Source organism: Tachypleus tridentatus, chromosome 2 (assembly GCF_004210375.1).
Source record: "Tachypleus tridentatus isolate NWPU-2018 chromosome 2, ASM421037v1, whole genome shotgun sequence".
Classification (NCBI taxonomy): Eukaryota; Metazoa; Arthropoda; class Merostomata; order Xiphosura; family Limulidae; genus Tachypleus; species Tachypleus tridentatus.
The window spans coordinates 73,415,311-73,437,919 of NC_134826.1; the positions used below are offsets into that span (position 1 = coordinate 73,415,311).

The 22,609-nt window shown below is 30.0% G+C and overlaps 1 protein-coding gene and 1 long non-coding RNA gene across 6 annotated transcripts in view; one reads left to right on the forward strand and one right to left on the reverse strand.

Annotated features, from left to right (window-relative positions):
* LOC143244230 (plexin-A2-like) overlaps positions 1 to 22,609 on the forward strand; it is a 267,253-nt gene that overhangs the window by 240,273 nt on the left and 4,371 nt on the right. For all 5 annotated transcript variants that reach the window (XM_076488517.1, XM_076488519.1, XM_076488518.1 and 2 more), the window contains 16 exons: positions 81 to 257; positions 887 to 1,136; positions 2,245 to 2,387; positions 2,794 to 2,924; positions 5,309 to 5,368; positions 5,971 to 6,048; positions 8,230 to 8,296; positions 8,643 to 8,789; positions 12,111 to 12,300; positions 12,863 to 12,966; positions 16,532 to 16,628; positions 17,226 to 17,323; positions 18,186 to 18,275; positions 19,263 to 19,432; positions 21,940 to 22,152; positions 22,409 to 22,484. In XM_076488517.1, coding sequence (XP_076344632.1) covers positions 81 to 257; positions 887 to 1,136; positions 2,245 to 2,387; positions 2,794 to 2,924; positions 5,309 to 5,368; positions 5,971 to 6,048; positions 8,230 to 8,296; positions 8,643 to 8,789; positions 12,111 to 12,300; positions 12,863 to 12,966; positions 16,532 to 16,628; positions 17,226 to 17,323; positions 18,186 to 18,275; positions 19,263 to 19,432; positions 21,940 to 22,152; positions 22,409 to 22,484 — 2,091 coding nt within the window. The remainder of the gene's footprint in view (positions 1 to 80; positions 258 to 886; positions 1,137 to 2,244; positions 2,388 to 2,793; positions 2,925 to 5,308; positions 5,369 to 5,970; positions 6,049 to 8,229; positions 8,297 to 8,642; positions 8,790 to 12,110; positions 12,301 to 12,862; positions 12,967 to 16,531; positions 16,629 to 17,225; positions 17,324 to 18,185; positions 18,276 to 19,262; positions 19,433 to 21,939; positions 22,153 to 22,408; positions 22,485 to 22,609) is intronic.
* On the reverse strand, positions 8,719 to 19,338 carry LOC143244232 (uncharacterized). Its single transcript, XR_013024979.1, has 3 exons — positions 19,233 to 19,338; positions 10,328 to 10,426; positions 8,719 to 8,855 (listed from the first exon to the last, which is right to left on the reverse strand). It is a non-coding gene; the product is annotated as an uncharacterized LOC143244232 (long non-coding RNA).

Genomic DNA, 22,609 nt, shown 5'->3' on the forward strand with positions numbered 1-22,609 from the left:
TTTGACATTATAATATACCTCTCTTGAAATATGTTACTGTGGCACTTTCCTCACATATTTATTAAATGTTTTTGCTTCAGGGTAAACATTTGGACCGAGCTTCACAGGACACTGACGTGATAGTTCGGATTGGAATAAACTTCTGTAATGTGACATCTCTTTCTCGATCTCAGCTAACCTGTCGTCCTCCAACTTCTCAACCTCCAGATCGTGACTCCAATGGAAATCCTAATCCAGATAATATTCCACAAGTTGTTGTAAATATATTAATATTCTAATAAGTTGATATAAATGTTCTAGAATCACATGCCAAAGTTCTACATGTATAATAACATATATATTTTGAACTGTGATTAACAGTTTATTGTGGTGTTTATGTAATTTTGATTGATTGAACACCATGTATATCTTTTTTTTTTTTTTTTTTTTTTTAGATGTAATAGTTGTGAGTTATTACAGCATGGAAACATGGATAGCTGTTTTATTAATGGTTACAAATGACTTAATTTACAGTTTAAACTGTCTGTTTATGATGGGCATAAAATGATAGTCATTAACCCATTTGCTGTGCTGTATCTGTAGTTTCATTTTGATATTTCCCATATGAACTGGTAAGGGCTATTTATAAGTGTTGAAGAATTTTTATCCACCTGAGCATTGTTACCAACCAATGGGTCAATAACTGTCTTTTTTTGTCACTACCCCTCACGATGTTGGTGAAATCTTGTATACAGCACAGCTGTGGTGTACAAAAGAAAAAAGTCTGAGTTGCATACAAGACAACGGCAGTGAATGTGTTAAGATAGGAATTATAAATAAAAATAAATAAAATTACAGCAGTAGCCAACCTTAGAATTATTTTGAAACTCTTAATATATTTGTGTAGGTTGAAGTAGGAGACAACTTGAAGTACTCGATTGGATGGTTGAGTTATGAACTTCCTTCAACACAGGATAACTCAATCTCCCAGAAGCTAATTATTGGTGCCTTTGTTGGTGGCTCAGCCTTCTTATTGGTGGTTCTTGTAGCAGTTATTCTGTACAGACGCAAGTCTATGGAAAGCAGCCGAGTTCTCAAAAACATGCAGGAACAGATGGATGTGTTGGAATTACGGGTTGCAAGTGAATGTAAGGAAGGTGAGTATCCATGAGATATAGGTGGATGTGTTGAGGTTAAGGGTTAAGGGTTATAAGGTGAATGTAAGGTGGAGGTGGGGTTAGTATAAGTGATGTAAGGAAGGTAGTATACAGAGTGGATGTGTTGGGGTTAAGGGTTATAAGTGAGTGTAAGGAAGGTGAGTATTCATGAGATATAGGTGGATGTGCTGGGGTTAAGGGTCATAAGTGAGTGTAAGGAAGGTGAGTATCCATGAAGATGAGATGGATGGGAAGGAAGAAAGAAAATAATCTATTATTATATTATTTAATGGATATGAAAATGGAATGGGTTTATAATGAAGGTGTATGATATTATAAACAGAAATAGATAGTGAGTGAAACAACAAGGAACAGTGTTTATGCTACTTGATGGATCCAGATACATGTGGATTTGAGAGAGTGACTTCTCCTTTCTTACTGTATCTAATGGAACAAAGATAGTCATTATTAATTAATTAATAAGAAATACAATTTTTCTTGAGTTTGGAGCAGCCTAGCAGATAGCATGTCACACTATAAACTTGAGGAACTGTTTTGCACCTCATTGCTGGAAAATGATTCTCTATACTTTTGGGCTGTGATGCACTATATGAGTAACAGTTAAATCCCTCTAGTGGTAGATGCTGTTGAATAGCCACCTTCCCTCTAACTTATCAGTTCATATTTATGGATAGTTTTGTGTAGCTTTGCATGAATATTTGAAATATACAAACAAAAAACAAGCCATTGCTTATTTAGGAAAAGTTATTGTGACATTTATAAAGCACATCTGATGTTATGGTATTCACAGGTAATGTTCTATTGTTACAATTCTTTGTGAAGTTGTAATAAATCTCCTGTTCTGAAGAAGCAAAACAATGATGTGAAAGTGAAAATTCTGACTGGTGTTGTGCTTATAAATGCTTGTCTATATATGGTTTAATAGAAGGAATAAAAACACAGTGCTGATAATATATGTATATGTATTTTTTTGCTTGACATATCTTTTTAATTTTAAATAGTTACTGAGAAATCCAGGAACCTTACATATACTTCAGAAGTACTTTTGAGCTTCAAGTAATACTTGTTGTTCTGTTTCATTTTGTAGCTTTTGCTGAATTGCAAACAGAAATGACTGATCTGACCAGTGATGTGACGGCAGGAGGAATCCCCTTTTTAGACTATAGGGCTTATGCGATGAAAGTTCTTTTTCCCAGTTCAGAGGATCATCCAGTTTTGAGAGAAATGACTGTGAGTTTTCATAATGTTTATATCATAAATTCAACTTTGTTTCTTATGTCAAGTATATGTTTATAAAATATCTTCCATGTTAACCTGTGCACTCTTTCAAAATGCATATCTTTATCTTGTTTTAAATAGAGCAAGTAAACTTCTATTTGAAACATGCTGCAAAAGGTTGGTTCAAAAGTAAATAATCTTGTTTATTTTTAAAATTAACATTCAGTTTGATTAATTCCATGCCAGCTTATGATATGTATCAGACATTGATAGAGAATGACTCCTGTGTCCTTAGTTTGTCTTGTACTTTCTGATTTGTGTTTTAAAGTGTATTTGTTTGGTAATGTTTGTGTTTGTTTATCTGTCCAGTTCATAAGAAAGACTAATAAGTAACTGATTTGTTTTTGTTTCAACACAGCTTGATCCTATAAAAAAACTCTACATTGAAAAAGGTCTTCGGCACTTTGGCCAGTTAGTAATGAACAAAACATTTCTTCTTTTGTTTATTCGGACTTTGGAGTCAAATCGATACTTCTCTATGAAAGACAGGTATTGTGGTCTATTGTTATATTGTAGTTAGTTTATTGGTAATTAATTCATTTTGCCATATTATCAATAAAGATAATTAACTTTTTCTTTCCCCTCTGAGACTATGACAAGTATATAATCTAATTATTACAAAAATAAACAACTGTATATAGTTCTGTCAGAATCACAGTTGGTAAAAAATAGATACAACCATCATCTTTTGTCTAAACTATATTCATCTCTTTGATAGGTTGTTTAGGCAGAGTATTCATGATGAAACTTTGTAGAATGGACAGAAACTGCCTGTTGTGGAGACACAAGTGTAGAGAATCATTTTATATCAACACTATTAAACCTTCACTAAACAGAGATTATGGATTAGAGGTGAGTAACCTGTGGCTGCCATTGGTTGAATCTCCACAATCCACCAGAACACTATAAAAGACTGACAACACTTGCACACACACTGACTTGGAGACGAAAGGCAGAAGACTTTTGAAATGTCATCCTCTACACTTGTGTCTCCACAACAGGCCATTGCTATCCATTCTACAAAGTTTCATTATATTCATCTCCAGTTTTATGTCACGGCTTGACTTCAGTCACCTCTCGAACTTTATCGATCAAGATAACGAGAAGAAAACTGTTAGACACAAACACTTAAAGAATGTTAAGGAAACGTTCAAACAACATAACTCCCAGCATGATCTCCCCAGACCAAGTCATCTTCAAACAACATAACTCACAACATGATCTCCTCAGACCAAGTCATCTTTGGTTACAGAAACATCACTTGAAGTGGTAGTCTGAGAACTGTACTAGCCAGAGGTTTAATTTCTTGATGCCTTTCTCAAATATTAATTACACCAGTTACCTCTGTCTGCTTGTCTCAGAACATAAACTAAATATTGTTATGTATAATGAACATAACTTTCTTTAATATCTTTATTTATTCATTGAAAGTTGCACTTAAGAATGTCCAAAGACAACAGATAATATATATGTAAAAACGGCTGGTTTGGGTTGAGAAAATTTTTATGTAGAGGAGCGAACAGCGTTTTGATCTTCTTCAGTCATCGTTAGGTTCACGATGACCGAAGAAGGTCAAAACGCTGTTCGCTCCTCTACATAAAAATTTTTTCAACCCAAACCAGCCGTTTTTCATATATTTTTCTACAAATGGGTTTTCTTGTCATCACTGATTACAACTGATAATAGCAATATCAGTTTAAACAAGCAATGAGTATCATAACGTTATGTACTAAAAATATATTTAGAGCATACTTTAAATTTTTAACTCAGTATTTTTGTTTACCTGTTTGATTTTTTGTGCCTTTTCTTTGTATATTCTCAGTTTTGTGTTGTAAGAACCAACAGTAGTCTCCTATCACTGTGGTACTAAAAAGACCATCCAATATCTGGATATTTAATTGCTTTAATATCCAGAAAGATAAGTCATGCAAAAATAACAGTCAGATGACCTTTGGGTTCATGCTATTGGGAACTGTAGATAGCATATTTGATTCAGTTACTGTATCAAACCAGATTTACACAGTGAAACACATGTGAGTGGAATACAATGTTTTCCTTAGTCATCAATTTTACACCCAGATAGTGTTTGTACACTACCTTTGTCTTGTTTCATGTTCTTCCTTCAAGAAAGTGTACATTATATTCCACAAATGTAGTAGAAACTGTTTAGATGATTTTCACAGTTTCAGACTTTACATAAAAAGAAAAAAATTATGTGTACTGGACTAGAGTTCAAAAGAATAAAAAAACATTTTGTTGAATTTTATTATGTTGTAGATATGATGTGAGGGAAAGAAAGGATTGGACTTTGTTTTGACTGTGCGTGGAGTGAGGCTAAGTTACCAACTGAGTGAAGGTGAGAGGTCTGACTCCACTCATTTTATGTCCAGTCAAAGGATTTCTTGAATGTTCTAGCATACTGAGTACATGAAGGTTTCATGAATCTTTGGCAGACCAGGGAAGTATGGGATTGAAGCAAAAGTAGTACAATTTGCTACAGTTATGTCAAGAACAAATAGCGTAATTAACCAATATGTTTAAAATCCTACACAGTCAGTATTTGAAGCTTTCAAAATTGTGACTTTTTACCCATTAAACTGTTCAAGTGAACCTCATTTCATCAAAAACCTGTTTTAAGGAGTTGATAGTATGCTATTCTGTACAGTCCTGATAAAATATTGAGAGATCAAAAAACTCAAAATATAGAAGTGATGGGTAAATTCTAACTACATTTTAGAAACCAACACCACCATGTTACCCTGAATCACTTGTGTTTTCTCAGTAGTGAATTTTTCCATTCTCCAATGTTTTTTTAAAAGATAAATGGATATTCCTCTGAAACCCCTCATCAGTACTGTATTTTTTTGTTCCAGGGTGAATGTGGCTTCACTGATCATGGTAACACTTCAAGGAAAAATGGAATATAGCACTGAGTAGGTTTTTGTTTATTTTCAAAACCTGTTGTTCTGTGTAGGGTGATGTGCTAGCTTTTATAAGGAATCATGACTCAAACTTGAAGATGGTGGAATTGGATGTATTAAAAGTTAAATACTTTAAGATTAAAGTTTATCTAGAAATATTAGAAATGTAATGAATCCAACTAAAATGGTATACAAGTTTAATGAATTCAACTAAAATGGTATACAAGTTCAATGAATTCAACTAAAATGGTATACAAGTTGAATGAATCCAACTAAAATAGTGGACAAGTTGAATGAATCCAACTAAAATGGTGTAAAAGTTGAATCTAACTAAAATGGTTTACAAGTAGAATGAATCCATCTAAAACGGTAGTTTAATGAATCCATCTAAAACGGTATACAAGTTTAATGAATCCAACTAAAATCTGTATACAGTGAACATTCAGAGCTTTAGGAAATAATATATTACAGTTGCAAGATTTGAATGATTTTTGAATAGAGAAAATAAACTACTTTATAGTTTAACTAGTTTATTTTATATATATATATATACACACACACACACATGTTTATCTACATGTTCAGAAACTTCACAACATTTGTCTGTGTTTCAGTATTCTAAAGACCCTGTTAGCAGATTTAATTGAGAAATGTATTGAAGGAAAGAGTCATCCAAAGTTATTGCTTAGAAGGTGAGAACTTTAAGTTTTTGTCATTCATTTGTAGCTGTGATATATAATTTTTTCATATGTTGCAGATGGCATAATTTTTATGAAAAAAATAGCACTTGGCATATGTTACACTATTAATGCCAATAGGCCCAATGGTGTTAACCTAATGTTTAGGAACAACATGGGGCCTATTGGCCCACACTCTAATTAAAATTATTTTAAAAAAAAATCTTAGTCAACCCTTATCATTCATATTCTTATCAAGCTTTTTCTTAAACTCACATAAATTTACTGTATCTAAAATATCTGAATGAAATCCATTCCAAAGGCCAAACACACTCCTAGAAAAAATAAAACTGTCTTACCTTAAAATGACTCTACCCTGCCAAAACTTATGCTTATGTCCCCTAGTCCTACTATTCTCACTGTTAAATATGATAAAAGATGATACATGAACATTATCAATTCACTTTACAGTAACTCTTGTCTGAACCCTTTTCAACAATTCAATATCTTTCCTGAGATAAGGAGTCCAAGACTGAACACGGTATTCTCAATGTGGCCTAATCAGTGACCTGTACAATGAAATTATAACCTTGTTAAACCTGTACTCAATATTTCTGTAGATACAACCTAAAGTCCTACTTATCCTAACACTAGCAACAGCACACTGGTTGAATGACTATAGAGACTGATCAAATATCACACCAAGATCCCTTTAGTTTATAACATTGTTAAGGTTATTTCCATCCAAATTATACTTAATTAAAATTATAATAGCCCATCTGCATTATCTTGTATTTATTATAATTAAACTCCATCTGACATTTATTTGTCCAACTCAGTAAATAATTTAAATCCTTTTGTATATCAGTAGCATCCTCTTCACAGCTAACAACACCCAAAACCTTAATATCTAAATTAATTTATTGATCATTCCTTCATATGTGGAGTGGTCCTAAGATTAAGCCCTGAGGTACTCCACTTGTGACATTAATCAGTTTGACTGAACTCTATTTATAACAACCTTCTGCTTTCTTCCATTCAGCCATTCATCCAGTATGCTAACTTATTCCCCACACTTACAGAGGTAATTTTGTTTTACAAGCCTTTTATATAGCACTTTGTAAATTGCTGCTGAAAATCTAGACAAAGCATATTTTAACAGACTTTCCAAAAGTCTATAATTACTGGGACAGTTTTTATCACCTCATTTTAAGAGAGGAGTTACATTAGCTAACTTCCAATCATCTGATACCTGCCCCCTATTAAAGGACTGACAATACATAGTAGCAAAATGACTCACATATCTAAGCCTTAGCTTTCTTCAAAACCCTTTAGGAAATACTACCTTGCCCAGAAGCCTTATTGTTTTTTAAACTTCCCAAATTTTTTCTTAACCAGCTCAGAATTAGTCTTGTTTGATCTTGTTTCCATTTACCAACTGTTCAAAATGCTGATTAAATCTCTATTAGTAAAATCTGAAGAAGCAGAAATATCATAAGGTACTAGCCTTCTTTTATCATCCTTCAAGGGTCCTACTTCCATTTTAATATTTTTTTTTACACTTAATGTATTTTTACATTTTCAACCAACCTTTTCTCATAGATCCTTTCTGATATCTTAATTTCCTCTTTCACCAGCTTTCTTCATCTTCTATAATCCTCTAAATCTCTTGTCATACCAATCAGTTTAATGCACATTAATATTGATTTCCAATCATAAAAACTACCGACTTGAAACTGAAATTCAACATAATTAAATATACTTACCTTACATTATTATGTATTGAGAATTCAATCTATTGTTTTATCATTTGGTGCTCCTGCCATTAGCAGTGTTTTTAGATATAAGTTTGATAATAACTTGCTCAGTTTGACTAGCTTATGAGATAAAATAATTTTAATTAGTTAGCATTTGCAGTTAGTGTCTTAAACAGCTTTAATAGTTTCTCAGATTTAGTTTCAAAAATAGTGTTGTTTTATTGTTGTAGGGTTTTCTTTTCTTTTTTAAAACCTAAGCCAATCAGCTCAAAGTCTCAGTTTCAGGACCATAACTCTAGAAAGAATATTTAAAGCTTTTCCTCATCTTAGAATGTTTTCTCAAAAAACTCCAGTTTATGGTGATTGAAATTATTGTAATAAAATGAAGTTTTAGTTTTTATTTACATTGTGACACACTTATATGCCAATTTTCCAATAGAACTGAGTCTGTGGCTGAGAAGATGCTTTCATCTTGGTTCACTTTTCTTCTCTTCAAGTACCTCAAGGTATGGTTGTTTTCTAGCCATATCCTTCCATGCATCATATTATGTAGTTATTAGAGTACTTGAGCAAACTGTATAATTTAGTGTTTTCAATCACAGTTATTCCTGTCTTCTGAATTACTATGTGTACAACTGAATCCAGTGAAATAAACTACTGTTTTCAGTTTAATTTTACTTTTTTTTTCACTGCCATTGAGATGTAAAACACTTAAATAATTTAAGTTGCTGTGTAGCAGATACATAATAGAATACTTAGTACACATAACTCAGTAACAGAAATGTGCTTTATTATTTTAAGATGACAGTTATTCTAAATCAACTTTCTTCATCCTGTTTTTTCTAACATTAGGAGTGTGCAGGCGAGCCATTGTATGTCTTGTACAGAGCTATTAAACAACAGGTGGACAAGGGACCCGTTGATATCATCACCAATGAGGCTCGTTATTCTCTTTCAGAAGAAAAACTCATCCGACAGTCTGTGGAGTACAAGTGCATGGTAAAAATACCTAGCCTTGTCTTTTCTATAAATTATGTATCTAGAATTCAGGAGGGGACTATCACCCTGAAAAATATGACATGTTGTTCAAGTATTATTTGTCAGCTTTTATATATAATAAACTCATGTTGTATCATTTAATAATAAAAAAAATAAAACTTCTATAAACACCATAACTATTTGTTTTAATAATTCTATAAACATTATTACTATTTATTTTAATAATTTTATAATCACTATTACTATATGTTTTAATAATTTTATAAACACTATTACTATATGTTTTAATAATTCTATAATCACTATTACTAGTTGTTTTAATAATTCTATAATCACTATTACTAGTTGTTTTAATAATTCTATAAACACTATTACTATTTGTTTTAATAATTCTGTAAACACTTTGTATGTTTTAATAATTCTATAAACACTTTGTTTTAATAATTCTATAAACACTATGTTTTAATAATTCTATAAACACTATGTTTTAATAATTATATAAACACTTATGTTTTAATAATTTTATAAACACTATTACTATATGTTTTAATAATTCTATAAACATATAGAATTCTATAAACACTTATGTTTTAATAATTTTATAAACACTATTACTATGTTTTAATAATTCTATAAACACTTATGTTTTAATAATTCTATAAACACTATTATTATATGTTTTAATAATTCTATAAACACTATTACTATGTTTTAATAATTTTATAAACACTATTACTATATGTTTTAATAATTCTATAAACACTATTACTGTACGTTTTAATAATTCTATAAACACTGTTACTATACGTTTTAATAATTCTATAAACACAATTATTATATGTTTTAATAATTCTGTAGTCACTATTACTAGATGTCTTAATAATTCTACAACCACTTTTACTATGTTTTACTAATTTTATAAACACTATTACTAGATGTCTTAATAATTCTATAATCACTATTACTATGTTTTAATAATTCTATATAAAACACTTACTAAATGTTTTAATAATTCTATAATGGCTATTACTATATGTCTTAATACTTCTATAATCACTATTACTATGTTTTAATAATTGTATAAACACTATTACTATATTTTAATAATTCTGTAATCACTATCACTATATGTTATAAGAATTCTATAAACTATTATTTCTTTTAATAATTCTATAAACACTTATTATATCTTTAAATAATTCAGTAAACTATTACTCTGTTTTAATAATTCTTTAAACACTATTACTATGTTTTAATAACTTTATCATTACTATTACTATGTTTTAATAATTTTGTAAACTATAATTCCTATTTGTGTTAATAAATCTATAAACACTTACTATTTTTTAATAATTCTATAATCACTGTTACTATATGTTTTAATAATTCTATAAACACTATTACTATTTGTTTTAATAATTCTATAACCACCTTATTATTAATATAATAATAATTCTGTAAATACTATTATTATTTATTTTAGTGATTGTTAAACACTATTACTATTTTTTAATAACACTGGGTAACTAAATTTTTACTTTTTCTTGTTCCTGGGTAGAAAGTGTTGTTTCCCAATTCTTTATGCCTAACATAAATGGAAAAGACCTATGTTTCTCTTGATTCTTTGCTTTTGTGACCTGGAAGCATATATCAAAAACATGATGGAATCCTATATTTGAGGGCTGATACATGAAAGTGATTTACATTACAGTCGCAAATCTTGAAAATCTACTCACTTCTAAACATTTTTGTATAAGTTTACTATAAATACATGTAAATCTTGATTCATATGTTGTTTCATTCAGACCTTATGTAAATAAAATGTGCAAATTTGCTCGTTTTGATATAGATAATAGGTTAATTTCTAAATTTCATTATTCAGGTCACAAAAGCAAAGTTTGAAGGGAATAATGGCTATTTTCTGTACTTTAACAACATCAGCAGTTAAGATATAACACATACTATCAAAGAACAAAATTTGTGTTACATAGTGTAATTTTTTAAACACTGTTACTACATGTTTTGATTATTCCATAATCACTATTGCTATGTTTTAATAATTCTATAAATACTATTACTATATTTTAATAATTCTGTAATCATATTACTATATGTTATAAGAATTCTATAAACTATTATTATTTCTTTTAATAATTCTATAAACACTTATTATATCTTTAAATGATTCAGTAAACTCTATTACTGTTTGTTTTAATGATTCTATAAACATTATTACTCTATGTTTTAATAATTCTATAATCAGTATTACTATGTTTTATTAATTCTTTAAACACTATTACTATGTTTTAATAATTCTATAAACTCTGTTACTATATGCTTTAATAATTATATAATCACTATCACTGTATGTTTTAACAATTCTATAAATTCTATTATTATTATTGGTTTTAATAATTGTATAAATACTATTACTATGTGTTTTAATAATTCTATAAACATTATAACTATGTGTTTTAATATTTCTATGAATACTATTACTATTTGTTTTAATATATCTATAAATGCTATTACTATGTCACTACTAGAATTACTTGTGTTTCTAACATAGTATTTGAATTACATCTTTTCACTGTGTTTTGCTTAATAATTTTTGAGAGCTGTGTTTATTTAATCCTAAAATTAGTGGTTGGTGCAAACCTTTTAACTGTTAAAACAATATACTGTTTGTGTGCTCATGACTGTATTGGTTACTTCAATATTGTAATTACAGCTAGGTTTTGTCATGTGTTTTACATAGAAAGTTAGTGATTTCATCTGTTTTTTGCTCAATCTTTACTTTGAATATTGTAATGGATAAAAACATAATCCTACTCAATATGATACAATAGCATACCTAACCAATAGTTAAAATCATGAATATGAGTCACTGTTGTTGAGAGTTAAATGAACCATTTGATGCTTTAACTGAGATTAATAAAGAAATAATGTTACTTGTAATTGTATATAATATTACAAAGCTTTATTTATGAAATATTACAGAAAAGCTGTAATGGCTGTACAACTTTTAAAAATTGTAATTATGCTAAGGTTGTCTCTATTGAATCACTACATGAACATAATAATATGTTTTGCTGTTTAACTTTTTTTGGGTTGTTGTCATATATACAAATATTATTACATAAACATAACCATGTGTTTTGCTGTTTAACTTTTTTTCGGTTGTTGTTATATATAGAAAATAGTCTTACATAAACATAACCATGTGTTTTGCTGTTTAACTTTTTTTTGGTTGTTGTTACATTTTGAAATAGTATTACATAAACATAACCATGTGCTTTGCTGTTTAACTTTTATTTTCAGACTGTGTTTGTATCAATGTCATCACAGACAGGATACGTCACTGGACTGGAACCTCCAGGAGAAAACGTTGAGACACCAGTGAAGGTCTTAGATTGTGATACTGTTTCACAAGTAAAAGAGAAGGCCTTAGATGCTATTTATAAAAATACTCCCTTTTCTCAGAGACCTGAGAAAAGTAATCTAGATTTAGGTAGGAGTGACAAACTTCAATCAGTTCTGGATATTCTTTAACAAAAGTTTTCTGCAAATTAGTTAAGAAATGACAAAACTGTACTTGTGTGTATGCAATTATGTTTATTATTTTAGAAAGTAAACCAATTTTGATAATATTTCTGTAGTCAGTAAAAAACATGTTTTGACATTTTTAGTCATTAATTTATTTGATATGAACTTTTTTGTTTATCAGCACCAGATGTGGAAAATATTCATGACTAAAATAAGTAGGGAATAGTTGTATTATTGTTATTATTTTATATTTATTAGGATTTGCCAGGCTGTTCTAAGTTTAACAGATGCAATTTACCAAGTCACATTTGAAGCACAATTACCCAAAATTATTTTAAGATAAAACAACTTCTTGGTCACTTTTAGTAATTTTTCTTAAATTGTTATAGTCCTTTCAACTTAATAATACTTTAGCTAAATTAAAGATGGGTATTTTTGATAGATCTAAAACTAGTTTTTAAATTAAGAAAATATAACTCAAGTATTGACCCATATTCTGAAAATTATTTTTTATGTTAATGTTATAGAATGGAGAACAGGAACACATGGCAGACTGACTCTATCTGATGAAGATTCAACTTCAAGATTTGAGGGTGGATGGAGGCGCTTGAACACACTTAGTCACTATAAGGTTTGTTAACTGTGTTGTTTTCTCAGATATGTTTTATACAGTTACTCACCATAAGGTTTGTTAACTGTGTTTAATCAGATATTTTTTATACAGTTACTCACCATAAGGTTTGTTAACTGTTTTGTTTTCTCAGATATTTTTTACACAGTTACTCACAATAAGGTGTGTTAGCTATATATGTAAAAACAGCTGGTATAGGTTGAGAAAATTTTTTATGTAGAGGAGAGAACAACGTTTCGACCTTCTTTGGTCACAGTCAGGTTCACAAAGAAAGAGAGAGGTAACTGACTGAGAACTGACCACATGTTTAAAGGAGGTTGTGTAATGAGTGTAGGAATGTAGAGGGCATGTTTAGATATTTGATTATATTTATTAATATAGGTATAAAGGTGTTCCTTTGTATTGGTTTATTTTGGGCTTGAGTTATTGTATAAGTAAGGCTTCTTTAATTTTGTAGTTGTTTATGTTTATTTCTTTATTTAGTAAGAACTACCTGACTTACAGAAACAAAAAATGAACCTAGACCATGAACTGGCATGCTGCATTAAACCAGAGATTTATGGACTTATACCATGAAAAATAAACCAAATCAACACTAGGAAAGACAGGGACAAAAGGATCTGCCACAACAAAACCTGAAAAACTAAGATGCCAACAACAGAAAAATGACTAACCTCATAATTAACAGATCCGACCGACAATTAAACACAGACGAGATACATCTACTTAACAAAGGACTCAACTTTGCAATAGCACCTAGGTACATTCCAACCATAGAAATCAAAACATGTTTAGAAGATCTAGCCAGGAGACTTGTGATACTTTCTACAGAAAACAAAAACAAGAAAACAACCAAAAACAACCAACAGAAAGAAGACAACTTCGACAATTTTACTGACATCCAACAGCCAAACTTCCCAGAAAAAATTAAAAATTAATATTTTCCATAAACACACCAAAAAACATCTTAAACGATTTCTTCAAAGAATTTTCTCACAAAACCATCAACATAGTTTTACAAAACAGAAAGCTAAAAAACAATCATACAAAAAGAGACATCAATTCCATTAAAAACCTAAAACGAGACAAAAACATAAAAATTCTAAAAGCGGGTAAAGGAAATGCTATGGTCATAATGAATACATAAAAAAAATGAACATCCTATCAGACACAAATAAATTTAAACCAATACACACAAATCTAACAAAAACACATGAAATGCAACTGAACAAAAAACTACTAAAAATGAAAAAGCCAACACAGTTTCAAAAACACTTTATTCCTATCTACACAAGACTGACTCACGCACACCACAAATATACGGCATCCCCAAACCTCATAAACTAGATTGTCCATTGTGACCAATAATGTCCACATATGAATTGTTTAATTACAATCTTGGTAAATACATAGCATGGGCATTCTCTAAATATGTGACATCAGCCAGCTCATTCATCAAAGACTCTTTTAATTTCAAGTCTAATCTTAATCAACTTAACCATAAAGCCTTAATGGCCAGTTTTGATGTTATATCTCTCTTTATAGAAGTCCTAACTGCTGAAGCCTGCAAGATCGCCTTAGAACTCTATACCTGAGACCCTAACCCATCAACAGACATTCCCAGCAACCAATTAGCAACTCTCATAGAATTCACCACAATGAAGACAAACTTCATGTTCAACAACCACAACTACATACAAACAAATGGTTTGAGCATGGGCAACCCAGTATCACCAGTTCTAGCCAATATCAAATATCATTTCTTAACCTCAAAATTACAAGCATCAATGCACAATTTAAAACAGCAATCCATCGAAAAATCACCCATACTGGACTATACATTCCTTGGGACTCAGCACATGAAATAAAACAAAAACTCAACATACTAAGAAACCAAATAAACACAGCCATAAAACTATGCTCACCAGATAAAATGAACAACGAATTAGAGAAAATAAAACAATACTTCATCAACATCAACAGGTTTTCTCCACAAACCGTAGAAAACATTATACGTACACACCTAGACAAAGAGCAAAATCAACTAACAAAAGTAAATATATCCCACAAATTAACAAATCACGAAACCATATACTGCTGTATACCATATATTCCCGACATCAGCAGAAAAATAACCAACATTTGGCAAAACCTAGTAACACAATATGACATTCCAGTTAATACCAAATTTATTCAAAAACCAGGCACAAAACTGAGGTCTATACTATGTAAAAACTACACTAACAAACACCACACCAACATTATTTATAAAATACAATGTAATAACTGCCATAACTTCTATATTGGAAAAACAAGTAGAAAATAGAAACCAGGTTCAAAGAACACAAAAAGTCACCTTCACACGTTTTCGAACACTGCAAATCAAATAAACACAACCAAAGAAAACACCCAAATACTAAATAAAGAAACAAACATAAACAAATACAAAATTAAAGAAGCCTTACTTATACAACAACTCAAGCCCAAAATAAACCAATACAAAGGAACACCTTATACCTATATTAATAAATATAATCAAACATCCAAGCATGTCCTCTACATTCTTACACTCAGTTACACAACCCCCTTCAAACATGGGATCAGCTATAGGTCAGTTACTTCTTTCTTTCTTTCTTTGTGAACCTGACGATGACTGAAGAAGGTTGAAATGTTGTTCACCCCTCTACATAAAATTTTCTCAACCCAAACCAGCTGTTTTACATATATATTTTTCTCTACACATGGGTTTTCTCTTCATTATGGATTAAGGTTTGTTAACTGTGTTGTTTTCTCAGATATTTCTTATATGCATAGTCACTATAAGGTTTGTTAATTGTGTTGGTTTCTCAAATATTTTTATACACTTAGTCACTATAAGGTTTATTAACTGTGTTGTTTTCTTAGATATTTTTCATAGACTTAGTCACTATAAGGTTTGTTAACAGTGTTGTTTTCTCAGATATTTTTTATACAGTTACTCGCTCTAAGGTATGTTAACTGTGTTGTTTTCTCAGATATTTTTTATGCAGTTACTCACTTTAAGGTATGTTAACTGTGTTGTTTTCTCAGATATTTTTTATGCAGTTACTCGCTTTAAGGTATGTTAACTGTGTTGTTTTCTCAGATATTCTTTATACAGTTACTCGCTTTAAGGTTTGTTAACTGTGTTGTTTTCTCAGATATTTTTTATGCAGTTACTCAATTTAAGGTATGTTAACTGTGTTGTTTTCTCAGATATTTTTTATACAGTTACTCACTATAAGGTTTGTTAACTGTAATTTTCTCAGATATTTTTTGTACACTTAGTCACTATAAGGTTTGTTAACTGTGTTGTTTTTAAATGTTATTTATACGTATAGTCACTATACAATATATTTATTTTTTCATATATTAAATTATTCATATTGAAATGATTTTTTAGATGTTGTACTCTGCTTTTTCTTTGCATAATATTGCAAAGGGAAATGAAACCATCACACATTATGTCACATTTCCTCTTATTGAATTTATTTAATTGGTAGTTTAGAAATGTATATTATAAGCTTCCATTTTTCTTTGTGTGTAGGTCCCAGATGGTGCTTTCTTAACTCTGGTTCCTAAACAGTCATCCATGTATAACATTTCAATTATGTCTGAAAAGAATGAAAAGTCTAACCAATATGGTAAGTCAGCTGTCTCTTTTGGCTGACATACCTAGTTTTAATGAATTGTTTTTGTCATTTGTTAGATGAAATATTTAATGAAAAATATTATTATTGCCTCTCTTCTCCCAAAATTGATCTCTATGGGCTTCCAGAATAAAAAGAGTGTAATGTTTTATTTATTTTTGCATTAGTTTGACTTAGCTACAGCACCTGAAGTTACATTTTCATCATCACATATAACAATTACTATGAACTGTTAAGTTAATAATGTGCAGTGCCAGCACTGATTGGTAATGTAACAAGGTTATAGAATGTTATGATGCGATCTTACATGTTAAGTTCTTGTCATGATTTTTCACCTTAATATGTTTTAGCCAACAATGTTGTTAAACACTTCACAAATTTATTTGTTTTTTACAGTGACTTACTATTTGTATGTATTGATTTCATTCAAATATGAAAGTACAGATTGAAAGAATGTATTATATCTGTCTGTCTTATTTCAAATTTGCCAAACAAGTATTATGACTTTTTTTAGAAATTCACACTCATTTCTTCTGAACAACAAATATTATCTTTGTTCCTTGTAATTATCTTTTTTTTTTAATTTTTCAGAGACTCTCAACTTTTCAATGAAAACAAGCCCCCATTTAAGCCATGCTACATTGCCCCTGAATAATGATCTTGAGACCAATTTTAGACCTTGGCACCTGGTGAGTCACACAACTAGGATTGACATTTAAATCTATTATATGACTTAAACTCTCAAAAACTAATAATAGAAACAATAAAGTAATTTGATAGGTTAAAATCTATAAACTGGTTAAGTTCTCTGTTTGTAAACTGATAAAACAAAGAATTGGTAAATTAAAATGCTGTATATTTCTTGGTTTTTTAAAAACATTTTTATATATATAATATTATAATATATATATCTCAGTGTAATACAGAAACCTGTGAGGTATAATTCAATATAAATTTACATAAAAGAAACAACAAGTAATCTAATGTGTTCAACATTTTGTTTCACCAAACTTTATCTGTTCAGTGTTGAAGTATTAATTATGAGAAGCGTGGGAGGTTTTCACTAGAAATACAGAACCTTGAGTATATTTTCAAATGACATTTAAGAGTCTCATCACATAATTATGATCCAAGACATTAAGTCTGGTCGTATAATATTGATAAAACTCTTGGTTCAGTAGACAGAGCATGAAAAATCCAAATCAGTAATAAATAAAACTCAATAATTTTTATAATGTAGCTATAGACACATCTTTTTCAATAATCTTTCTAACAAGTAAATTATAACATTTCTAACTTTCTTTCTTTATATATATGTGGGTCTTTTTTATAAATGTAGTTTACGTCTTTCAACTGTTATCAGTGTCAGAATGTGCCACAAGATGTCAGAAGTGTATACTTCATTACTTTCCACAGTGAAATTAATTGGTATCAGTGCTGGAACATGCCACACAACATCAGTATTGTGTGTGTGTTATCACAGTTAAAAACTTTCTTTTGTTTTCTAAGCTCATTTTTAAATTCCTAAATAATAAAATAAATATTACTTAGGTGAAGCATCATGATGCTGAACCAAAAGAAGGTGAAAGAGGGAACAAAATGGTGTCAGAGATCTACCTCACGAGGCTCTTAGCTACAAAGGTGAATTACAACAGAATTTTAGTCAGATAATTAGCTTAAATAATTCTATTATTGTTACTTTCCTATGTTTGTCACTTACACTTTATAGCTAACAATTAAAACTATACACTTACTGTTTGATAATTCATTAAATCTTGCTGACACTTGCATTTCAATTGAGACAAAATTTGTTATTATTCAATTAATGAAGCTACTGGGCAAAGAGAAGAGTGTATTTAGTTGCATATGTCAGTATCAGTTAGTTAAAAATTACATCTGTATGTTGAACTAAGACTGTAAAACTAAACATCAGTGTAATTGAACAACTCAAGATGTAAACATGTATTGCAGTTTTCTGTGATAAGTTTTAGAATTGAAACTGAAACTCAATACATATTAGAGGACTTTGTTAAAAGTTTTCTAATAAAGTTTATATGTTTTCCCTACACAATGGGCCCAGCATGACCAGGTGGTTAAGGCATTTGACTCATAATCTGAGGGTCTTGAGTTCAAATCCCTCATTACACTAAACATGCTTGCCCTTTCAGCCATGGGGGTGTTATAAAGTGGTGGTCAATCCCATTATTCATTGGTAAAAGAATACCCCAAAAGTTGGCAGTGGTTGGTGATGACTAACTGCTTTCCCTCTAGTCTTACACTGCTAAATAAGGGGATGATTAGTGCAAGTAGCCTTCATGAAGCTTTGTGTGAAAATTCAAAACAAATAAAAAAATCAAATTATACACAACATAGTGAAGCTTATACTAGAAATCAATTTGCAAAGAAAGGACAAATTAACTGAGACATTTTTAACTGAAACTTGTAGCTTAGATTATGTACAAAGAGAGGAATTAAGTATTATTTTCATACATTAAAGAAATTATAGTAGTTTTTAATGATAAAGTTTGTTTGTTTAATAATTCGATATCACTCATCACAAGTTAATATTAATTAACAAGTTATTTTTTTTGTACTTACACAATTTGTCTTCCTTTTGTGTTTCCACAGGGAACGCTACAAAAGTTTGTTGATGACCTGTTTGAAACGATTTTTAGTACAGCTCACAGAGGAAGTGCGCTTCCTCTAGCTATAAAGTACATGTTTGATTTCCTGGATGACCAGTCTGTCCAACATGAGATCACAGATAAAGAGGTTGTCCATACATGGAAGTCAAATAGGTAAGATTTTATATTCACTTACAGATCTTCCTGACATTAGTACCTGTTAGATTATCATGTTTGATTTTCTCAAATATAAAAGTAGATGAACAACAGTTGTAAATGTGAAATTTCTCTGTTGAATTAGCAATATATACATTATAATCAGATACAGAAGGAATTATTGTGGTAGGTCAAAAACTTACACATTTATTCAGTAGTTTTGTGAGTATTAATACTGCTGTTTTTGCTATATAAAAAGAAATTTGTATTAATATATATGAGTGGATGAACAGATGATTGGATAGATAAGTGGACAGAGTCCAAAATGTTGTAGGATTGAAGACCCTATTTACAGATAACATACTGGGTTCCTCATAACTCCAGTTAATTATTTTAAGGTAAGTGTAAGAAGAGCAAACAAAAGAATATTTATTCTGAGAAAATGGTACACATTCATACTAATATGTTTAGAACAATAGTTATCTTTTATAGCCTTCAAGAAATTGTACAGAGAATGTTATCTAAGTGATAATTATAACCTGACTTGGGTCTGTAGACAGAATTTTTTCTCAGGATGGCTGGTATGGGTATTGAAACCTTAATTAAAATAACAACGTTCCAATCTTCTTAGGTCATCTTTAAGTTAACTAAGGTTCTGTACTTTATTTTAATTAAAGTTTTAATACACTTACCAGCCATCTTGAGAATACATTTTTACTTCAAGTAGGTTTCTTGTTATTATGTAAACAAAATGCATGAAACAGGGGTTCTGACTTGTGAAACCAGAAACCAACACACTGTGTAGAGCACAATTGACATGTACAGCAGGCTAAAGCTATTAGGGGTCTGGGGATATGCATCTGTTTTAAGCTAAAAAAATACCAATACTTCATCAGAAAAATGTGTATGGTGCAATAAGTACCATTAGCAATTTACTATGACTGTATATGCAAAATTTCTTTTACATAAAAAAAAAATAGTCTTACAGTAATACCTTTAATAGTATATAATAAACAACTAGAACATTTTACACACTGGTAAGGTTAGTAAACAAAACTAGAAGTTGACCTACTAAACAACTAGAACATTCTAAACACTGGTCAAGTTAAAAATACATATGTAAAAATGGCTGGCTTGGGTTGAGAAAATCTTTTATGTAGAGAAGCAAACAACATTTCAACCTTCTTTGGTCATTGTCAGGTTCACAAAGAAAGAGGTAACTGACTGATAGCTGACCACATGCTTGAAGGGGGTTGTGTAACTGAGTGTAGGAATCTAGAGGGCGTGTTTAGATGTTAGATTATATTTATTAATATAGGTATAAAGGTGTTCCTTTGTATTGGTTTATCTTGGGCTTGAATTGTTGTATAAGTAAGGCTTCTTTAATTTTGTGTTTGTTTATGTTTGTTTCTTTATTTTGTATTTGGGTGTTCTTTATGGTTATATTGTGTTTGTTTGAGTTGCAGTGTTTGAAAACATGTGAAGGTGACTTTTTATGTTCTTTGAATCTGGTTTCCATTTTTCTACTTGTTTCTCCAATATAGAAGTCGTGGCAGTTATCACATTGTATTTTATAAATAATGTTGGTGTGGTGTTTGTCAGTGTAGTTTTTACACAGTATAGACCTTAGTTTTGTGCCTGGTTTTTGAATACATTTGGTATTAACTGGAATGTCATATTTTGTTACTAGTTTTTGCCACATGTTGGTTATTTTTCTGCTGATGTCGGGAATATATGGTATGCAGCAGTATATGGTTTCATGATTTTTTGATTCGTGAGATATATTTACTTTTGTTAGTTGATTTTGCTATCTGTTTAGGTGTGTGCGTATAATGTTTTCTACGGTTTGTGGAGGAAACTTATTGATGTTGATGAAGTATTGTTTTATTTTGTCTAATTCGTCATTAATTTTATCTGGTGAGCATAGTTTTATGGCTGTGTTTATTTGGTTTCTTAGTATGTTGAGTTTTTGTTTTGTTTCCCAAGGAATGTATAGTCCAGTATGGGTGATTTTTCAGTGGATTTCTGTCTTAAATTGTGTCCTCATAAATATTTTCCTGTCCAGTAGGTATAAAAAGTGAACCATCTTTTTATTAACCCCACGTCTCTAATAAAATTACATTATTCCATCTATGAGGTTAATTAATAAGTTCATGGGAAGATAGACATGCATTTACACACACACACAAAAAAACAATATTATTTTGTTTAAACTATTATATGTTTGCTATTGTTTGAAAAATGTTGATATAACAGTACTATGTGGTGTAGTGATTAATATAATAGGCTGCAATAATAAATATATGTTGTGTTCTTGTTTACCATATTTCTAATGATATATGATTATTATACACATTTTATCATTCAGCTGAGGTTTTGGGTTAATCTGTCTTGTTGTGTACTGTTTTAACTACATCTAGTTTAATCTGTTTTATTATTCATATGATTAATTTTTACATTTTAGTTTTGGGTTAATGTGTTGTGTACTTTTCTAACTATGCATAATTATTTGTTTTACACTTTAGCCTACCACTAAGGTTTTGGGTTAATCTCATTAAGAACCCTAATTTTGTGTTTGATATTAACAAATCAAACATTGTCGACTCCTGCCTGTCAGTGGTGGCACAGACCTTTATGGATGCCTGTTCTACATCAGATCATCGACTGGGGAAGGATTCACCAAGTAGTAAACTGTTGTACGCAAAAGACATTCCCATTTACAAAGATTGGGTAGATAGGTAACTGACCAATATATATTTTTTTACTTCCATAACTTTAATAACTATCAAATATAAAGCATATTTTGAAAAAAACAAAACAATATTAAAGTTCAAAAAAGAACTAAAGATATATGTTTAAGTTTTTAAACAATATTTTGATGACAAGAAGACATTAAGAAAACATATAAATTACAGTAATACATTACAATAAAATGTTACAACTGAATATTATTTGACTCTTTTAAGTAAAATAAATCTTTTCTAATACCTTTAGATATTATCAAGATATTAAAAGTATGCCAGCTATAAGTGACCAAGATATGAATGCTATGTTAGCAGAAGAATCAAGGGTAAGTATTCATATAATTAGTTACTAGAAGACCAAATGCAGTATAATTACTATTTTTAAGTCTACCAAACCATGAAAACCTACTGACGCTGGAAGTTAGGAAAATTACAAAAAGAACTCTATGTT